This window comes from Panicum virgatum, chromosome 2N, assembly GCF_016808335.1.
Source record: "Panicum virgatum strain AP13 chromosome 2N, P.virgatum_v5, whole genome shotgun sequence".
NCBI lineage: Eukaryota > Viridiplantae > Streptophyta > Magnoliopsida > Poales > Poaceae > Panicum > Panicum virgatum.
This window is the reverse complement of record NC_053146.1, coordinates 43,063,084-43,084,889: the sequence shown is the minus strand read 5'-3', so window position 1 is coordinate 43,084,889 and position 21,806 is coordinate 43,063,084. Positions and strand designations below refer to the sequence as shown.

The 21,806-nt window shown below is 45.2% G+C and overlaps 2 protein-coding genes across 2 annotated transcripts; one reads left to right on the top strand and one right to left on the bottom strand.

Annotated features, from left to right (window-relative positions):
• The first annotated feature begins 14,248 nt into the window (after window positions 1–14,248).
• On the top strand, window positions 14,249–15,280 carry LOC120658846 (zinc finger AN1 domain-containing stress-associated protein 17-like). The gene has a single exon (XM_039936999.1). The coding sequence runs from the start codon at window positions 14,529–14,531 to the stop codon at window positions 15,078–15,080; it is 552 nt and encodes a 183-aa protein (XP_039792933.1). The 5' UTR covers window positions 14,249–14,528; the 3' UTR covers window positions 15,081–15,280.
• Window positions 15,281–19,563: 4,283 nt separating this feature from the next.
• On the bottom strand, window positions 19,564–20,673 carry LOC120662649. Its single transcript, XM_039941752.1, has one exon. It carries the CDS (start codon window positions 20,671–20,673, stop codon window positions 19,564–19,566), a length of 1,110 nt encoding a protein of 369 aa, XP_039797686.1.
• Between the last annotated feature and the right edge of the window lie 1,133 nt (window positions 20,674–21,806).

Below are 21,806 nucleotides of genomic sequence, written 5' to 3'. Positions count from 1 at the left end.
ACCACACCGTCGACAGGAAAGTTGGCGAGAGTTGGGGATTCTTGGAAATAACCCCAATTTTTTGGAAGGGGAGAGGAAGTTGAAGCACCGCATCTTAGGGGATGGCAACGGTCCCGGAGGGATTTCATGATGCAAAAGCCATATATGAAGCAAAAGCGACTAATTCATGAATCAAAATAACTGAAAAGCAATATATACACACACAATACACTAAAATAATTCATGAAGTAGAAGCAACACACACACACTACTTTCACTAGCTACTGTTTCACTCTAAAATTCATCAAGCAAATAAAAGCAATACTACTAATAATAGTCACTGTGGATAAAAGATGCAAAGAAAAGCTCGATTTCGCCACGAAACCGGCAGTCCTCGCTGCAAAATCGTCTTGTCCCCCATTCACCTGGACCAAGGTCGATGTAGGTGCCGCAATTTTCACTTGCGCATGGATGATTGTCGGCTCGCATCGGCAGCACAACCTTCTTTGGGCGCGGCCAGTCCCAGTTGATCAAATTCGACATCATATTCTGGGGCACATGGCAACACCGACGACACTCCAACCACATTGTGCCTCCACCCCCCGCTGGCGCTGCCACTGAATCTTTCTCACCCATGGCCACCTGTCTCACGTACTGCCTAGCAGTATCATCGATACCGGCGCTGCCATTGGTCATGTACAGGAGGACGGCAGCCACATAGCCCGCCGCTTTGTGGCCGCCCGCGACGGCGCGCTTGAGATTCGTGTCGGGGACTAGTCCTGGTGGTGTGAACACAGGTCCAGGGAAGACGGCACTCATCCCAATGATTAAGCAGGCCTCTTGATTGCCAATGTTGGCCAGACAATGAAGGAGGGTGTGGTAGGCGTTAGTGTCGCGCCACCTTCTGCTGTTGGACACCCGCTCTAAGGCAATTTGCTGGCCGACTTGTGGGTTGCGGCACACGCGGCGCACGAAGCGGCATTTCCCCCGAAGAGTGTGGAGGTCCTCCAATGGCCACCACGAGGTCGAAGCAATGTTGCTCGCGATCTGAACGAGCACATCAAACGGGAGATCCCCTAGCCATGAATAGTGGCACTGCTTTTGCCTACATGTGAGTGCCGGCGTAGACGACATTGCGGAACCTGTAGCGTGAGTGAGAGGACCATGATGTCGCCTAGAGGGGGGATGAATAAGCGCACCTATAGATTTTCACACAAATGCAGCAGATTAAACACACTGTTTCCCAAACTCGGAACTTCCAGGTTAGCAAATCTGGAACTTTCAGATTTAGGCTAGACAGCAGGTGAACTCAGAACTTCCGGGTTTGTCAAACCGGAACTTTTGAGTTCACTCAGAGCAGAGTGAACACAATAAATTAAAAGTACTGCTAATAAATGAATAACAACTTCAAACCCCAGTTGTAGAGTCTACTCAGTGAAGTTCTTTGAGCAGGTTCACACAAATCCTGCACACACAAAACAACATTCTCTTCAAGACATAAGTGTCCAATGGAGAGCTCCTCAAAACCACAAAATAAATGTAAATACAATGAACACAAGGATTTGTTTTACCGAAGTTCAGATTCACCCCGTGCACCCACGCGTGAATCCTAATCTCCGTTGATGAAGCTTATGGCGACCACAAGGTCAAGCTATTTCTTTCTTCCACACTATGACCATGCGCCCTCGTGGCACAAGATCGGTGCCGCAACAAATTTGCCGCTGCTCACCACAATCTTGGGAGCTAGCCGCCGATACCTTGCCGTCTAGGAGGCTTCACCTCCAAGAGTAACAAATGTGAATCACACAAATCTCGGCTAAGCTCAAGTGCTCAAGGTTTGCTGTGCTCTTTAGTGCTCTCAAGCATTCACTCTCTCAACCCAACTCAAGGATATACTCTAATCACACAATCTCACAAAAGAGAGGTTGGGGAGAGCTCAACAATGGCTACCTAGCTTGTTGGAACGACCAGCAATGAATGTAACAGAACCTGGAACAGCAGCCCACCAAGGAGGGGGCTAAGGGGATTAAATAGCTGGTGCCAAAGAAACTAGCCGTTATGTGACAGTTAGAATCCGGAACTTCCAGATCCTACAATCTAGAACCTCGGGTTTTCAAACCAACTAGCCATTAGTGCCACGTGTGCCAAATCCGGAACTTCCGGATTCCCAAACCCGGAACTTCCGAATTGGCCCTAGCAGAACAGACAAATGTGCACGTCAGGCTTATTGTGTCTGTCTCAACTCACTTGGGTTACTTGAGCACTGAGACTAAATCAAAGATCATTGTGATGCATTCCTCTTGATAGTACGGCATACATGTACTCAAGATTAAGGAAAATTACATTTCAACCACTTGAGCTTCTCTTTTCTACTATATGTCGTGCCTTGATCTTTCTCAAACTGAGGATTGCATCCATCTTGGCTTCTTTACTTTGAGCACATCTTCCTTGAGCTAGTGATCTTGAACTTTATTCTTTGAATGAAATTCACTTCTAGTTCAAGTCACCTTCTTCACAATAAGATTCTAGAAAGATTGATACTTGCCAATATGAACACCATGCATGACCAAGATTCTTCAAGTTGAACCCAAAAAACATTTCGTCACCCTAGCATTGATTCATCGGCACAACCACACTTGTCCTTCTCCAAGCATAGTTCCTAGAAATTCATTCCCGAATTCCAACTCTTCATCCTTGCATCATGTATATTTGTATCACATTCAACTCAACAATGAAATCCATTTTGATTCACAAGCAATTTTTCTTCTCTAGTAGATGACACTTTTCAATGTGAAATTCTCCTTGTCTCTTAGAATTCTTGGACTTGATCATTATTAGTTTCCATGCTCACACTAAACCCTTGCTTACATAGTCTCTGGAAACTCGCCTTTCGATCCCATCCATTTATTCACGAGAGCCCTCATGAACTCAAATTGATTTTTGCCATTAAAATGAAAACCATTTCTTCTATGCTTGCTTGATCATCAAATATCACATGCATTTCTTATGACAAGCTTTCCAACATATGAGACTATGCATAAGCATACAACTTGTCTTATTCACAATACCTTTGCTTGTCATTTTGATTTCCACATAAATCAACAAGCTTCGTTTGGATATAAGAATAGATCCTTCATCATTAATATATATATATATATATATATATATATATATATATATATATATATCCCAATACACACAATAATCGTTGCTTGTTATCATTCTCATACTAGATTATGTCATAGAATTCATCTGGTCATATGAGCCCTTGTCTTGAACATTGATTCATTTCATCAAATATATTACAAATATGATAATCAATTCCTGCTCATATACTCAACAAGACGGTTAGTTCTTTAATCGTGGTGTCAATCAATCCACCAAAACCCACTAGGGGCCTAGATGCACTCTCAGTGAGATGAGGCGTGGATGGAGCTGTGGCGACGTGTGGATGGCAGCAAGCCAGAGCGGTGCAAAAATAAACCCTCGTTTGGAGCTCTTGAATGTGTCACCAGGAGGTGCTGCAGCGTGGATGCTGTGCAGCCGCGTGGACGTCGGTGAGCCGGAGCCAGTGATTGGACAGGAGGGGTGGATTGTGGTGGGGGCTTAACTACTCCTACTCTCTCTTGGCAACTGCCGCCTACCACGCCGTCGACGGGATGTTGGGGAGAGTTGGGGATTTTTTTTTTGGAAGGGGAGGGGAAGTCCATGCGGCACCGCATCTCAGGAAAGGTGCGTGGGAGCAGTAACCGAACCTTCTTCGTAGGTCGCCAACAGGTGGACCCACATGTCAATCTCACATAACTAAACGGATGCGATGAAGGCACCTGGTCAACTCGACGCGTCCTCGTCCCTTGCTGTGCGGCAATGTTGGGGAGGGGAGAAGAAGTTCAGCTGGTGCCGCCGATGGATTTGGCGGGAAGATGCACGGGAAATGGACCTGACCCCACTTCACCGGTCACTGATAGATGGGACCCACATGTCAATCTCACAAAAGAAAACACATGGTCCAATACCCTTAAGGAGTCTGCCATGCCAGCTCAAAGAGAATGCGAGTGGGAGGCTTGACAAAACACTTGAGTAGCGCAGTGGTGTATATGATCTGCACAGATGGTCTTGGCCCGTGTTCGAACCTTATGGAAGCACAATTTTTCCTCCCTTTTGTGCTCAATCGGCATATCTGTTTTCACAGCAGGACTTTTCTAGGGCCGAAACCTATTTTCACAGTGGGCCTTTTCTTCTTCCTGGGTCGGATCGATTGGATCCTCGTGGCTCACTCAAACATCGGCCAGCACCACAACAATTTTGTATCAGGCCTGACCTTGAAATAGGCCCATACCTTATATCTGCGGGTACCACCATAACATGTGGAGATGATGTAGACACGCTAGACAGGGCAAACAACATGTGGCTGCACGACTACCTGCCTGACCCACTACACGTACACATGGCTGCCATGCAGACCCACCCAACGGACCCGCATAACACGTGTTAGCCATGACGGCCTATTGGCCCGCACTCGTACACGTGGATGTCAGGTCACTCCTATCCAGTGGCCCCGCGTTGACATATTTGACCCACAACGCTAACACGTTGACATTTGGGTCCCAGTCTGCACACGTGGCTACCAGCTAGACATACTGGACCAGTCAACCGGTGCCTATAGTTGCACGTGTTAGCCACGTCAGCCAGCTATGCTCGCACTTGTACAAGTGGACGGCAGGGTCAAACCTCTCGCAACAGACTCGCATTGACATAGTTGACCAACAAGCTAGGGACGTGGACCGGCAGGTCCTGGTCGCTACATGTGGCAGCCGGTCTGGTTCTATGAAAAATCACATCCATCACAGGTGCGAGGGGTTGATGGCGCACCATTTTTGTGATGATATGAATGTTGTTTTGTGACGCGTGTTTTAATTTTGTCATAGTCCCATAGGGGCCGAGGGCTTTGCTAATAAACTATGACGAAACCCATGTTGTCCTGTGACACGTGTTTTACTTTTGTCACGGTTCTGTAGTGTCCGAGGGCTCCCGCCGAAGACCTATGACGAACCTGGGATTTTCATCATAGATGTGGTCTGTTCAATGACGAAGTTCCAAATGTCATGCGGAAAAATATCATGGAAGCTACTATTTCTACTAGTGATAGTGACAAACAAATGATTATAATGAATATGTATTTAAATGAGCAATGCATTTCAATAAGAAACATAGTGTGTAAGTAAGGATTCTAAAAGCAAATGGTTGTCATATGTTAAGGACATTATGATCATAAGTATAGAGTAGATATTTACAATTCTGTTGAATACACCAGTATATACTTGAGAATGTTGTAGAATAATTTGAAAATTGCAAGAGAGAGGAGTTGAAAGGACCTTGATGTCGCCTAGACAGGGGGGTTGAATAGGCATTTCTGCAAATTACAACACTTAATGCAACTGCCAGTACACTGATCGGTCATACTGGTGTAACACTTAAACCAAGCTGATAGAGCACCAACCGATCAGACTGGTTGGATGACTAGTCAGACCGGTCCGAGATAGAAACAACATAAAAATAGAGTAACTTCCTTCCTCGAGCTATAACACAAACCAAACTTGGTGTAGTGCCTTTGCAGATGATTTCAATTGTATCTAACAAGTCACTGCACACAGAGAAAGCACAACCAAGTAGATCGATGCAGAATTAAACAAGATTTCAAATACTCCACTCCTAAAAACTAGTTGTTGCTCAGGCAACACAGACCAGTCGAGCAATCGGTCAGACCAATTTTCAAATTTTCAAACAGGTCGTTAGTGCTCAAACCGGTTCGGCGGGTCCCCTAGATCGATCTGACCGGTCTGTGCCCAAAAAACCCACTCTCAAGACAAGGAGTCTCAGCTGGTGCACCAAGTCAAAACTTGGTTGACTAGGTTGCTCAAAGTTAATAACCAGGGGTTTCTCTTAAGGATTCTCACTTGGGTAACCTATGAGCACTTTTGAGTGTTGTCAATCAACCAATGTTGCATCCCTCTTAATAGTACGACATATCTATACTCAAGATCAAAAGTAAATCACAATTTAGCCACTTGAGCAATGTAACACTTGTCGTATTTTGACTTTCTGAATCTTGGGATATCCAACATTGCATATCTTCTTGAGCATTTCCAACTTGACCTAGTGACTTAGAAATTTCCACAGTCAATAATCTTGCATTGACCTCTAAGTCCCTCATCCATATGACTCAATAATGATTTGATACTTCACATTGCTTTGCTCTCTAAGACTTGACTTGACGCTTCAAAATCCTTCAAGTACTAGCTACTCACCCTAGCAAAGGTCCATGATCCAAGTTGTCACTTGATCTATCTTTGCTTTGTACCTCGTTGCATAATCACTTGCTTGACTCCTTCATCCTATCTTGCCTTCTTTGAGCTTAGCTTTGATTCACCATCAACAATAAATGACCACATTGAAATTCATGTTATCATATGCTTTTCTTGCTTTGCAATCACATGTCTTTGATAATTCGTCTCTCATTTTCCGAAGCCATATATAGAAACGTCATTGTCATGCATGAACATTTGTTTCTATTTATCTTCAAATTTTGCTTGACATCTAACAATATATCCCTTTTATTTGATATTGTATCACATGAGCCAATGTCATAAATTCATTTACCCTGCTCAACTTTTCCTTAACAAACATGTTAGTCCTTTAATTACGTTGTCATATTCAACTCACTAAAACCCCCATTTGGGGGCTTAGATGCACTTTCAGGAGTGGCCAAGACAAAGAAGTCTCTAGAATTAGATATTTTGCATAGATGGATAAGGATGAAGAAAATTCTAGAGACAGATATTTTGTAAATAAGAGTATGGAAGTTGTCACATGGCAACACCACAACACCCATGAGAATCTATAAATAGAGTTGCTCCCCTCCCCTCTTGCCATACCATGGCATAAGGGGTTTCAAGTAGGAGATGGTAAGGTTGCTTTGTAGCATAGTAGTGTTATGGTAGGGTAGAAATCTTGTTTTGTACTAAGTTTTGGTGAATAAAGGGTTGAGTCCACATATAGAGTTGGTCTTCTATATTGGTGTCTAGGTGGATCTACGGAAGAAGTGGTATCACACTACTTTGGTATCGCTTCTCGGAAGTAGGTGTCAAGGTTAGGGGCCGTTTTCTCAACAAATTCTTGCCTTCGAGTAGGGTGGACCAGACATCTTGTTTAGTAGCATGACGTTCACAACATCAAGAATTTGATCTTCCGAGACCTCTTCTGGAAACTTACAAATCTCCATAGTAATATTTGATGTTAGCTCATCAATCTTTTACATGAGGTAGTGGAGACTGACTCCACCTCAATCGCTCCACCTCTTGATCATAAGGTACATATAGGGCCAAAGCTTCCCAAAGTCACTAAACAAAAACCCCATCTCAGTGAAGGGATGGTCTTATCAAGAACCACAATGAACTTCAGGGCTTCACAGATTAGAACAGCACATGATTCCCATACTTCCCCTGGTACAGTTATCTCACATTTGTACTCGGAAAGTACAATACATACATTCCTAACAACATTTATACACAAACCATGCATCCACACTATAGTCAGTAAGGCAATCTTTCAGCATAATCCATTTATCCTTAGCAATCAAGTATGAAGGGCATATGAGTTGAAAATACTCAAACGAGCCATGCCTAATTTGGAATATAAAGAACACTTCCTCTGTCAGGAAAGAACTTGTCTACCTCACCACGCTCAAATAGTGATCCCATGTTCTAGGCTTCCCGCCCATAAATTGGTAAGGTGACAGAGTGCTCACCGTAGGTTACTTTAATGTAGTGCACTGTTATGGTATAGAGAACCATCCTTGGCCCAAATAGGGAATAGAAGTCCAAAAGTTATCCATGCACAAAATGCCATAGCCTGTGATGGCCGATTGAGTAGACATGCCCGTCTATCACTTTCAGGCCAAGAGAAGCCTCAGTCCAAGAGAAGCTACTGCCTCCAGCTCTGCCATCGTCGTGGAAGAACATGACTGAGGTGGCGGTGTCAAGTTCCGCCGCCGTGCAGAGCTCCACGACAGAGGAGGAGGCAGCAGACTAGAAGTCTGGCATCGCCATGACGCAACCAGCTCTGTGGCGGTGGTGCACTGTGTGGATTGCGGAGGAGTATGTTCCACGAGGAGGAGGCTGCGCTGGGACATGGGAGACTGCGAGGAGCAGTGGAGTACTGGCTAGCTGTGTTGACCGATTGAGTGAGTGTGAGTTAATAAAGGGAGCAGCAAGGGTTTGTTGCGAGTGGTCTGGTTGGAGGAGGAGGAAGCCGCGCAGGGAGAGGGATGTGGGAGATTGGGAGCAGTGGACCAGTAGTGGAGGGCTGCCTCGCTGTGTTGGGTCAAAGGATATGCACATCTTCTGGCTCCACGAGCATCACTTCCTTCGTTACGAGGATCTTCTGTCTATAATAATTTTATAATTTTGTCCATACTAGATAGATGAGTCTCAACAATTTAAGTTAATAAGAAGTTTTAGGTATTAAATTTTAAGGAAAATATATTTTCATCCCTCAACTATAGTAAAAGTGTGATATTCATCATCCCTCATATTTTATTTGAAGTAAATCAACACTCAAACTAGCTAAACTGGTGCATTTACCAACTCCACCATAGTTTGGACCAGTCTGACCGGTTCCAACAGGGAACCAGCAGACTCAGTTGATTTTTCCCCTTGATCTTCGTGAGGAGTCAAAACAGAATGAGTGTATGTATCTGAAGTAGTGCACTCCCCCAGTGACTCCTCTTTTTCTTCTTGATCCTCATTGTCACTATCTTCTTCACATATAGCTTGAAGAAACTTCCAAAGACGATGAGCATCAATACGTGTCTCTTGTAACTTGTCCTCTTTGTGTATAAGATCTGAAAGTTCTTTATCCATATTCTCAAACAAGATATTTGTGACACAAAGGTTGCGAAACCAATACTCTTTTTCCTCGTTTGACAATCTTGACAAATTGTCAAAGTCCTTGGGAAGAATGCTTGTTTCTACAACCTGCTCATGTGAAGGACCCAAATCCCTTAAAGCATTAAGAACATGAGCTGACCAAAAATAGTAGTTTGACCATCACATTGGAGTGGCTCAAATGGTACCTCACATAGGATCGACATCATGATTCTCCAAGCGATGAAGCTTCAATCCGGAGACCGAGGCTCTGATACCAATTGAAAGGATCTTTTGGATGTCTTCTAGAGGGGGGTGAATAGGCGTTCTTAAATTTCTGCAAATTACAACACTTAAACAAGCTGTCAGCACACTGACCGGTCAGACCGGTCTAAGACTTAACCGCAGTGCTGAAATGATCAACCGGTCAGACCGGTTGGAAAGACCAGTCAGACCGGTCTTGTGCAGAACCTGCCTAAAATGATAGTTTCTCCCCTCTTTTCACTCTAGCACAAATACAACTTGGTGTGGTGCCTCTGTAGGTGATATGAAATGTATTTCTAGTCCCTGCACACACAGCAATAACACAACCAAGTAGATCGAAGCGAAAGCACAAAGTAAAGCTAGAGAAATGAGTAGTGAGGCAACCAAAGTGGAGACACAAGGATTTGTTTTTCGAAATTTAGATCCACCAAAGTGAATCCTACATCTCTGTTGAGGAACTCATTGGGCGTGAGTTTCTTTCAACTCGATCCCTTGAGTTGGGTCTTTTTCCAACAACTCATCCTTTCCACTATCTTGATCCTTTTCACCAAGGGGGCAAGATCACGCCCGCACAGACTTGCCGCTGCTCACCACACAGTCGGGAGCTAGCCAGCGACGCCTAGCTCTCTAGGAGGCTCACCTCTAAGAGTAACAAATGCAAATTGAGATCTTTGACGGAATCAAGAGTGCTCAAGCTATGTTTGCTCTCAGCTGCTCGAAATTGAGCTATCACAATGGTCACTTTGCTCGCACACGCTCAATCTCTCAACCCAATCAAAGGATATGCAATCTAGTTAGCACAACTCACAAAGAGTGTTGGGGAGAGCTAACTGGTCAAGAAAATGCTTCAAGGAGCTCAAGAATAATATGGGAACCAGCAGCCCACGCAAGAGAGGGCCAAGAAGTATAAAGAAAAACTAGCCGTTAGAGCTGTCAGTGCAGACCGGACAGACCGGTCCCCTACACCGGTCAGACCAGTCTGGCTAAACCTAGCCATTATGCCTTGGGACCAGTCTGACCGCGGAATCCCAAAACCAAGTTAATGTGCTTCTCTTGGTCCACCAAGCTAGCACTTGATCATCCAAGTAGCACTAGATTAATTCTCAATAGTTTTCTTTCAGGATACTCACTTGGATGACTTATGAGCATTTTTGATCGAGTCAAACAATCAATATTGCATCCCTCTTGATAGTACGGCATACCTATACTCAAGATCAAATATAAAACACAAGTAAACCACTTGAGTCTTGGATCATTCCTGTTTTGCCATATTTTGACTTTGTCAAACTTGGGATTTCAACATTGTATCTTCCAATTGAGCAAATCCATACTTGAGCTAGTGACTTAGAATTCCCAACACATTTGCGAATCTGTCCTTGGAACCTTAAGTCACTTAATAAAATACTTGAGGCATTGCATTGCTTTTCCCAACAAAGCTTGGATATGATACTTCGAAAACCCCACGGATACTAGCAACTTCACCCTAGCAATTCGCACATGGTAGGCCGTCACTTCACCAAAGCTTGCTTAATCCCTCGCTCTAGTCATCTCGGTTGGTTTCTTCATCACTTACCTATGCCACATCGAGTTAAGCTTTGCACATCAACAATGAATTCCACTATTCATTCTCATGTCTTCATATTGTTGTAATCATGAACCTTTGATCCTTTAGTCAAATAACTCTTCACTTTGTCAAGCCATAATTAGTAACCTTCTTTGATCAATACATGAACACTTGTTTCTATTTTCCTTCACAACATGCTTGACTTTCAACAATATTTGCCTTTTGTTTGATTCTATATTATATGAGCCAATGACAACAATTGATTTGTAAATAAATCGCTGCTCATGACAACTTCAATAATATTGTTAGCCCTTTAATCACGTTGTCAATCAACTCACCAAAACCCATTAGGGGCCTAGATGTACTTTCACGTACCATAAAGATGAACTTGCTCCAAATTTTAATATTTTATCACCATACATGATCTAAATACTAGCAATCAGTAGCCAATCATTCACATTTAAAAAAAAAAGAAGCATCTCATGGATGATGCATTAACAATTGCATAGATGCACAGAATAGCAACTTTCAAGCTGTAGTATTGATCGAATTAGGCTAATTTCAGTTTCAGATATTATGGTAACACCATTAGAATTAGCTCTGTTTGGTTCCTACCTATCAGACTATGCAATTCCAAGACCTCACACCAGTGTGCACAATTGTCTTCAATTAAATTTTAGGCACATTGACATAAATACAAAAACTTGTAGAAATAGAAACATCAAACCTCATATCACCATGGTACCGACCTTGTCAGACCAACATTGACATAAATTTTATCTCTGAACTTCCAGTAAGGCAACAAACGAACATAATGCAAGCAAGGCAACAGATCAACAGAGCACATCCATTGCAAAAATCACAAGCATGTCAATAGATAGACAGATGAGGAAGGAGATGCGGTAAGATTCCTCACCTTGGGCATCGGCTGGGAGTGAGGCGCCTCGACGGAGATGAAAAGGGAGGCGGTTGTTGTAGGGCTGCTGAGCGCAGGTAGTGGTGGTGAGGTCGTTGGCGCTGTGGATGGGGTCGTCATAGTCGGCGCACAGGATGACGTGGTCCTCCACGCAGAACACCAGGTCCCTCCGCTCCTGCAACAGATGGACCGTGTCAGCAGCAGCTAGCTCCGATCCGCCTATCCGGCCGAAGAAACACAATGGCGGGGGTCAGGAAACGGCTCATGGAACCTTGCACTCGTCGGCACAGCAGAGCACAGCAGTGGCGGCGGCGCACGAGCAGCGGCAGCCCCTGTTGGGTGTCGGCCGAGTAGTGGGTCGAACCACTCGACCCTAGGGTTCGAGTGAATCCGATCCATCGACCTAGGCTGAGTTTATGGTTTTCAAAAGGAGCCCATTTGGATCATTTTTGTGGGCCGGTTCGGTGGCTCAATGGGCCGACCTGCACCACCCCCATCAGGAGTTGTGGGCGTGTGGTAAAGAAGCGTTTTTTTATGGAGGTAATCTCTCGTCAGGTGATATAGCACCGAACCTTTTTGTTCGTCTTATGCTAGGTTGTCTACTTGTTTAGTTTACGGCTAGTGCTATATAGGGGTGAATTGTCCGCCTCTATAACTTTGAAAGCGGTTAGCCCTCTAGTTTTACTTTTATCATCCCTGAATGCACTCTTTCTAACCATATTTAATGCTTGATGATGTTTATGATGACATGATTATCCTTGTAGCCTAGGGCTGGTATGTTCGTTGAAGGTTGAAGGATCAAATATTTGGTTTTTAAAAAGGAAAATTTCCACGAAGATAGCGGTGGAAGGAAGTCAGTTGGCCAATTGGCCTAGGTGGTCTCGAATCAATTGGACCGTGTACCTCAAATGCAAAGACGGACAGGCAAGGCACGACTGGGCCTCTCATTCAGTATTCCCCCGGCACTTTTTTTACTTTTTAGCTTTTTTTTGAAAGATTATCATATTTAATTTTTTTAAAATAATTTGTATTTTTGGACTCTAGAGGTTGGCGTTACAAATCGTGGCGCCGAGGTATCTACCCATAAACTGAGATGACACCGATGTGGCATCTACCTCAACGCCACAATCTACCTCAACGCCACAAGTCATGACGCCGAGGTACATGCAGTCTAGTGGCACTAAGGGTGTGTTTAGTTCACTTTGCATTTTGCGTTTTTGCAAGAAAATTTTCAACATTTAAAGTACTAAATGTAGACTAATCGCAAAACTAATTACAGATCTCGTTTGTAAACTACGAGACGAATCTAATGAGCCTAATTAATCCATTGTTAGAATATATTTACTGTAGTATTACTGTAGCAATTTAGTGACTAATTATGTTCTAATTAGGCTCATTAGATTCGTCTCGCGATTTATAGTTGTTTGTATAATGTGATTTATTTTTCCACTACATTTAGTATATTATGTAAGTGATTTATAAAAATTTTACATTTTGCCCTTGCACATCTAAACACGGCCTAGAAAACAAGCGAGCAAGGTCTGCCCCTTCCGCATGTGCTATCCAGGCGGCGGCCAGGCCCAGCTCCTCTGGGCGAGTCAGCTCTGCGCACGCCAGGCGTAGCTATGGCACCGGTGAGCATTCTCGTTTTCTATTTGGACCAAACTATAGAGCGCATGTGAGTACGAAAGGCAGGCCATTAAGGACATCCCTAGTGTATGTGACCCCTCCCGCCCTCAAGCTGGGCCCTACCCCGCATATGATCACCTGCCCTAATGTATAAAGTCGATGAGGTCTTAAGAAGTGGGTCCCGATCTAAATAAAATAACAATTTTCTATCTCTTAGTCCCCTTCCGATTGCACACCAACCTGCAGCATGCATGCATCTTTTATTCCATAGTAGTCCTTTGCTGATTTTTTATTGCTTATGGCTCGGTCTTTAGCTTGAGGCCGGGTTTTTATCTTTTAGTATTATGATCTTCTCTTAGAACCGGTGCTCTTATGTATAAGACCGACTCTAAAGTCCTTAGAACCCCCCTTGTTCCCAACACTATGGATGCCCTAATAAGGATAGCGTGTTTCCAAACACCCTGTCACTGGGACCCACGTGGACAACCTGGTCAACCCACCGCGACCTCTTAGCTGCCGCGGCCACCACGTCACGGCCCACGCGGACGCCGGCCTCCCGCACAGCATAAACAAAGGTTTTATTTGGTTTGGTTTTTGCAAGAGAATAATAATACTTTGATCAGTAATTACGATGTCAAATAAAACTATTTTATAAAACCAACTTCAGAACTTTGTGCTAAAAACCCTGAAGATTTTAATGAAGTTTTGACCGCGTGATTTGAGAATGGTTACTGTAGCATCACTGTAGCTAATCATCGATTAATTACCATCGTTAGATTCGTCACGAAAAGTTATACACATTCTTAAAAAAATTTAAAAATAAACTTCATTTGGTCCTTCGTACGAAAGCTAGAATATCCGTTCTAGAAAATCAAAAATGGAACCAAACGGGGCCAAACGCAAACGGAAACCAACCCCGGCTAAGAAAAGTCGCCTCCAGAAGAGACCCGGCCAATCCAGAATGCGAACGCAACCACCGAACCCGAACCGGCCACGCCAGCGCGCGCCGCACGGGGACGGGAACCGCCTTCTTCTTGCAGCGAAAGAAAGAAGGTCGACCGAATCCGCGTCGGCGACCAAGCTGGCCAGCCCAACCTATAAAACTGGATCCCAACATCGCCCTCCACCTCGCTCGCTCATCACGCAATCGATCAATCGCCAACGCCTCAAGAAACCGGAAAGGATTCCACGCTGCGGAAGGCGGAAGCGCAAGGCAAGGGCGCAAGGCAAGGGAGCGAGAGGAGGCGCGGTGATGGCGCGGCGGGGCACGGAGGCGTTCCCGGAGCTGGGAGCGCACTGCGACGAGGCCGACTGCAACCAGCTCGACTTCCTCCCCATCGAGTGCGACGGGTGCGGCGGGCTCTTTTGCGCGGCGCACCGGACGTACCGCGGCCACGGCTGCGCCAAGGAGGCCGACCAGGGCCGCACCGTCGTCGTCTGCCCCGACTGCGGCGACTCCATCGAGCGGACGGCGCCGGGGCAGGCCGAGCAGGAGATCCTGGACGAGCACGTGCGGTCGCGCCGCTGCGACCCGGCGAGGAAGCGCAAGCCGGTGTGCCCCGCGCGCCGGTGCAAGGAGCCGCTCACCTTCTCCAACACCACCGATTGCAAGGCCTGCGGGCGGAAGGTGTACCTGAGGCACCGCTTCCCGGCCGACCACGCCTGCGCCGGGGCGGCGGCGTCCAAGGCGGCGGGCGCGGGCGCGGCCAGGAGGGCTGGCGGGGAGTGCGCCCGCGACGCGCAGAGCAAGGGGAGCGGCGCCTGGGCGCTGCCGGTGTCTATCCGCAACCTCAAGATATTTTGACTTTTTCAGCTCGTTTCGGACTTTAAAAATGTAATGGCAAAAGGCGCCATGGCCTATGATCGTGCTTGTCATGGCATTGTGCCATTGTAACGCTGCTCTACAGTCTGCAGAATACTGGTGTATATATGATTATTCTTATTTGTTTCATGTATGTAAGTGTTATGACATGAATGCGAATATGCGATTGGTCAGATTATTTATGCCGTTGGACTTTTATGATGAATGGCATGTGAGACGGAATCATCAAGAGGGAGGAACTTTACGTACGCATCACTGATGACACAATTTGCAACTATATATGAACAAGGGAAAAGTCCAATTTTCACCATCGAACTATCGTAAAAGTCTGATTTTCAACCTTCAACTATGAAACCGGACAATATAGACCATCCAACTGTCAAAATCGGACAAATTTGGCCCTTGGGGTGGTTTTGAAGGTGGTTTTGTATTTTCTAAAAAATTAAATAAATCTAATTAGATTTAAAAATCAAAACTAATTCACTTTAAATCAGAAGACTATGAAACTAGTACCAAATTTTTTCTAAAAATATAACTTATCTATTATTGCTCCATTTGAATCTTAGTTATTAAAATAATAGGCATAACTGCAAGTAGCCAAATATTATGAACATAAAAAAATTAGATCCGAATAACTCACAAGTCATGTGACAATAGATAGGTTACATTTTTAGAAAACTTTTGATACTCATTTCATAATTTTTTGACTTAAAATGAATTACTTATAAAATTTTTAGTGTAAAATTGAATATTTTTAATTCTCACAAAATGAAAAACCACCACAGGGCCAAATTTGCCCGGTTTTGACAGTTGGATGGCCTGTGTTGTCCGGTTTCGTAGTTGATGGTTGAAAATCAGACTTTTGCGATAATTAGAGGATATAAACCGGACTTTTCCAATTCCGAACCACATGCATCTCGTTTGAATCCCAGTTTCTGGACCCAAAAAGGAAATGCAATTCGAATCCAAATACAGTTCTTATATATACATACGCCCTGTCATGTACTGCATCATGTACTGCATCTTCAGTTGGTATACAGTTGCTGGATATAACATGTATGTGTTGTGGCTTATGAAACTGAGGCTTGAGATTGTTGTCACACCCGGTTTTAAGGACAAAACCGAATGCATAGCTATATGTATGTCAAGATCAAGTTTCATACACATAGAGACATTATAAGTGAATAATCAGTAACAGTATCACGTAAAAGAGAAAATAACACAATTAAAAGACTATCAGAGTTATACATGTTATCCTGAAAACGAAGGTTTCAAACTTCACAAGCAGTCGACTGGGGGTTGCGTACGCCTAGAACTCAGCAACATCTTCAACAAACTTCATACATCTTTCCTTCTGGGCAGCAGTAAGCAAGGGTGAGTACACTTATGGTTGGTACTCAGCAAGGCCACAAGAAATATCCAGAATGTGATTTATATCCATCTTTAAGTTTATTAATCATGTGAGGGTCCAAGCCGCTCTTGACCGTGAGCACGGCTAACCGGTTAGTTTTAACTCTGCAGAGGTTGTACACTTTCACCACAATTCGCGTAAAAGTTCCGAAGAACTTTGAACCCAACCACGCATATGTGCTGATCAGGCACAATACCACACTTCCAAGGTGTGATTGCATAGGGACGCTACGAGGCCTTTACAAAGAACATCTATATGTATGTGTTGGTCCCTGCCGTTGCGGTCCCTCAGAAGACACAGATTCCTTCCCCCGCTCCACAACACAAACTCATAACCACCAAGCGAAACAATCCCAACACAACATATAGTTCATCTAATTACTTAGCCACGACCAGAGTCATATAGTATTGTGGTTGTAAGGTTTTCTTGGGTGGTTCTCCATGTTCCAATTAAATCAAAGTACTCTTGTATATAAGCATAGATAGAAAGATGGTTAGGGTCACTTGTCTTTCTCCAACGAAAAGCTACTCTTACTGCTCTTCAGCTTTTGCTCTTCAGCTCTTACTGGTTTGGAAAACTTGATCTTCAGGCTTCGAACAACGGTCCTTCTACTCGGAACAATCATCGGGCAAACATACAAAACAAACAAGAAGATACATCTAAGAACAATACACCAAAAGAAAGGCTTTTAAAGAGCATACTAAAGGATAGAGCTCGCTGCTACGGTTACGAGGGCGCAAGAAACATGGAAAACGGAGCTAAACGGCGATTCTATAGACTAAACGGTGCTTCAGGGATCTAGTCGCGATTAACTAAAGGGTTAAGGTCTAACAGAAAAGATTTGTAAGACACAACAAAGTGTGCTCACAGAGGATAAAAAGATTATAAAGCTATTGCACACGTCACAAGGATCACGCGAGCACAAGAATCGCTGAAAATGGAGTTGAAACGTGAAAGATATGGCTAAAACAAGGTTCTAGGGACTTATTTGCGAAGAAACAGAGCTTCCAGGGGCTAGATCTGAAGAAACCGGAGACTTAAATGAGATTAAACCTAAACTACAGGGGCTAGAAGGCAAAACATGGCTCCTGGACGTCGGGTTCAATTAATAAGAATAACAGGGGCTAAAACAGAAAATAAAAGGACTGATTTGTTAACACTTTTGAACTGTTGTAGACTGCGGGTTAATTTTGTAGAAATAGAGGGGCTCTTTTGCAAAAGACCCTAGTGTTGACCGGTATTGGATCTGTTGACTCAGGTTTAGATCTAATCTGGACCTTTAGATTTTGATCGGACGGATCAGGACGGAAGGGCGAAATGAGCGGCAGTGCTGAGTCGGCCGGCGGCGAGGTCTGCGGCGGCGGGCAGCGGCGAGGTCGCCGAACTTCGTCGAAATCGACCATCCGGGCACGATTTCAAGCGTTGGTTGGCCTGGGAAAGAGAGAGCGAGACGGGTAACGCATCTAGAGGGTCGGCTCGGGGCGCAGATGCGGCGGCGGTTACGCTCGGCGATGAGAGGCGGTGCTGCGGCGATGACGAGTTATAGCGCGCGAGGGAGAGCAGAAGAGAGGGAAAGGAAGGGGAAAAATGGTCGACGGGGTTCCTCACCGTGGCGCAGATCTCCGGGGACGCTCGGCTTGTGAAGGGCTGCAGCGAGGAGGTCGCTCGGCGGCGGCCCGAGCTCGAGCAGAGCTCCAATGGCGGCGGCGAGGCTAGGGTTCTGCGCGGGGGAAAAAGGCGGCGGCCTGGGCGTGCGGATCAAGGGGTGCGGGGGCGATGCTATTTATAGGGGCTACAGGGCCGCCTTGGCGTGCGGGCCAAGCCGCGGGGCGGCGTCGCGTGTTCGGGCCGGACTCCTTGAGTTGGAGTCCCGCTCGGTCGGGAGGAAGGAGAAGCCCCGACAGGCGGGCCCCGTGCGGCAGAGGGAGGAGAGGGGGAAGGGGTGGCGCCGAGCTGGGCCGAGGAAGGGGAACTGGGCCGGCGGTGGGACTTTAGGGCCGCGGGGAAAGAAGAAAAAAGGGAGAGGGAGAAAGGAGAGATGGGCCGGCTGGGCTGGAAAGAGGAAAGGGGTAAAGGAAAGGTTTTTTTTTTCATTTTTGAAAGGATTCAAACACATTCAATTCAAATTCAAATTCAGGATTTCAAATTCAAACTGAACAACAAACAATGAAACTATGCAAGGACAGCATGAATTCATAACCAACAAACAACCTCATTTAATTTAGAAGACAACCAATTATTATTGTTTTTTTTACAAAATTCACTGAAAAGAAAATAAATGTTGGCAAATTTTTAAAAATTATGAGAAAATTATTTTTTTTATTTTTAACCACATCCTGAAATTCAAAAATTTCAGGGTGTGACAATTGTTTTATTGGTGCAGCCACAAGGATCTTAGCAGTCGCAGTGCCTATACGAGTGGTGCCGTAGAATAAATTGTTTGGCCACACCGTCAGGAAAAAAAAAGGGCCTTCAGTCCCTCCTATGATCGCAAATCCGCAACGGAATGGCAGGTTGATCTTGTTGTTTCGCGGGGAAAAGGTCTATTTTGTTTCGTTCACCGATTTACTTTGTCCGCTTAACCCCTTACCAAAGTTTAGGCTCAGTTTACTCCCTCAACAATTTCATCTACTCCAATCTACTCTCTAACATGAAATTTATCACAGAGATACTAATCTGCATGAAAAATATTCGTGAAAAAGAATCAAATGTATTTTCTAACATAGGGCATCATATTATAAATTACTTTGCAAAATTTAAAGCTAAAATTCCACTTGTACGTGGAGAAATTAAAACGAGAAATCTTAGTAGGGTAGATAGGACAAATTGAAATAGTTTGGGAAGTAAATTGAACCTCAAATTTGTTCAGGGGTTAAGTGGACAAAGTGAATTGTTAAGAGGGTAAAATGGAATTTTTCCTTATTCTGTGTATAACTGATTGGCCATTGTTAAATATCGTGTCTAGTGCCACATGCTAATTTACCGATGTAAGAAAAGCTTTACCTGTAAAAATAAACAGTGGTAATATACAAGTCAATGATAGATAGGCCTACGTTAATTTCTGAAATTAACCCAGACACCGTGGAAAAATTCTATGGTCTCCCAGAACTCCGACGACTGCTGCGGCTCCAATCCACAACTCCATATGCCCTTCTCACCTGCCCCACCGTCCCGTGCCGCCGCCGCAGCGGACGCAGGCACAAAGGCCAGTTCGCCTCCCCTCTCAACGAGGTCAGCGTGGATGGTCTCAGGCCAGCTGTGGAGCCTCGGGACAAAGATCCTGTTCCGCATCCACTCGACGCCGGTCTCAACCATCAGTGTAGCGGGCGTGCCGGTGAACACCGCCCGCCCTCCCAGGCTCTCCACCTCCCACTCCATCTCCTGCTCGTCGAGCCTGACGACGCGCACCGGCGTGCCGCGGCGGCCCACGAGCACGGCCCTGAGCTCGCCCTCGTCGGACTCGAACAGGTAGCAGTCGTCGCAGTCGCGGTCGGGGCCGAACCCTCCGGGCTTGTCAAGAACCACGAGGCCTCGCTCGTGCTGGCGGTCGTCGTACACCGCCAGCCTCCCGTCGATGCCCAGCAGGTAGAGCAAGCCACGGTGGAGGACGGGACTCGTCGCCGGCGACGCTGTGAGCTTCGGCTCGTCGGGGCTGAGCTCGGAGAACTCCCACGGGTACCACCCGCCGCAGTCGCACCGGATGGCGCGGGCGACCTCGAGTACGCCGACCGCTTTGATGCCGAACATTCTGCGCTCGCCGTCGTAGACGACGAAGTCGAAGCTGCAGCGCTCCAGCGGGTACAGGTCGCAGATGGCGCCGGTCACGAGGTCGATGTGAGCCACCGTGATCTCCCAATCCGTACGCTGGCACAGCGTGAGGTGGCGCCCCCTGGCGCAGCAGATCTTGGCGCTGTTGGGGCTTTCCAGCGTGTCGCTGATCTCGAAAATCTTGTGGTGGTAGGGGCTGTAGTACCGGACGTTGGTGGAGCCGACGTCGGCGGCGTTGAGGAGGACAGGCGTGAGCCACGCCGGGTAGAAGGGGAGCACGGCGGAGCGCCAGTGCTTGCACACGGCGGCGAACCTCGGGCGGCTCGACCACGGCAGCAGGTCCACGATGTCCTCGAGGAGGTCGACAGGGAGGGACGACCAATCCGGTTCCTGCATCGCCGCCCTTGATTGCATTCGCCGGCGAGTCGTGAACGACGACCGTGATGGGATCGCGCGGCGCGGGCGCTTGCGTGGGGGAAGAAACGGGTGATGTCCGGTCCGAGCTCCTCCTGCAGCGTGCGAACCGCGATTGTTCCCAATTAATCCCCCCTGTCCGTCTTCTTCATGTCACATGGTTGCATTCCGTTTGAATTCTTAAATGATTCGTTGTGATAAAATATTATTTAAAATGAAGGTAAATTGGAAACAATGCGAAGTCCACTCATGTTTTGAAAAATTCAATGAACTTACCAAAATCAGTAGTATAGGCTTGCATTGCAACATATTAATAAGATTTGTATATAAAAATATACTACTATAGCTCTGCTCACAATATATGACAAGATTGACTATTATTTTTCAAACTTTAACCAACAATATTTATTTTTGAACTAAAGTAAACAATCACCACTAGATCTATCATCAAAAAGTACTTTAAAAAACCTATATATTTATCTTGTAGAAGATAGAGTCAAATGAGATCAATGAAAAGATCGAATCAATAGTTCCATATATAATAAATTTATGAATGGGTAGTATATATATTTATAAAATGTAATAGGCCGGCTCATTTCAATCCTACTAATATCGGTTATAAAAAATCTCAAGTGTACTTATAATAACTATATAATTAATTAGTTTATGTATAGAAAAAGAAATATTGTGAGTTGCATTTCAACTACAACTTGTACAGTAGTGGTTAAGTGGTCTTATACTCCTAAATTTTTGCTTAGGAGGTGGTTGTCTTGTGAAGTGGCGATATTTTTATCACCTCATGTTTGTGTTGCATTGCGTGCCTATCAGATCTTATGAGAGGAAATAATAGGGTAAAATATAATAATATATTGGTTGAACTATATTCTTAATTGTGAAATAGTTTCCTAGGCTTTCCGCAAATGCCTTGGCGTAAAAAAATTGTTAACATAGGACTATAGGAAGTAGCAGCTTGCAGCCTTGCACCACCCTTTCCATAGCCCCCCAACACAACACAGGCTATAGTATACACAAAGTGCAGTCTTGACTACATTTGCAGCACCTACGATCTAATCAATTGTCCGGAACACAGATAGATAGATGTGTCATTCAGGTGG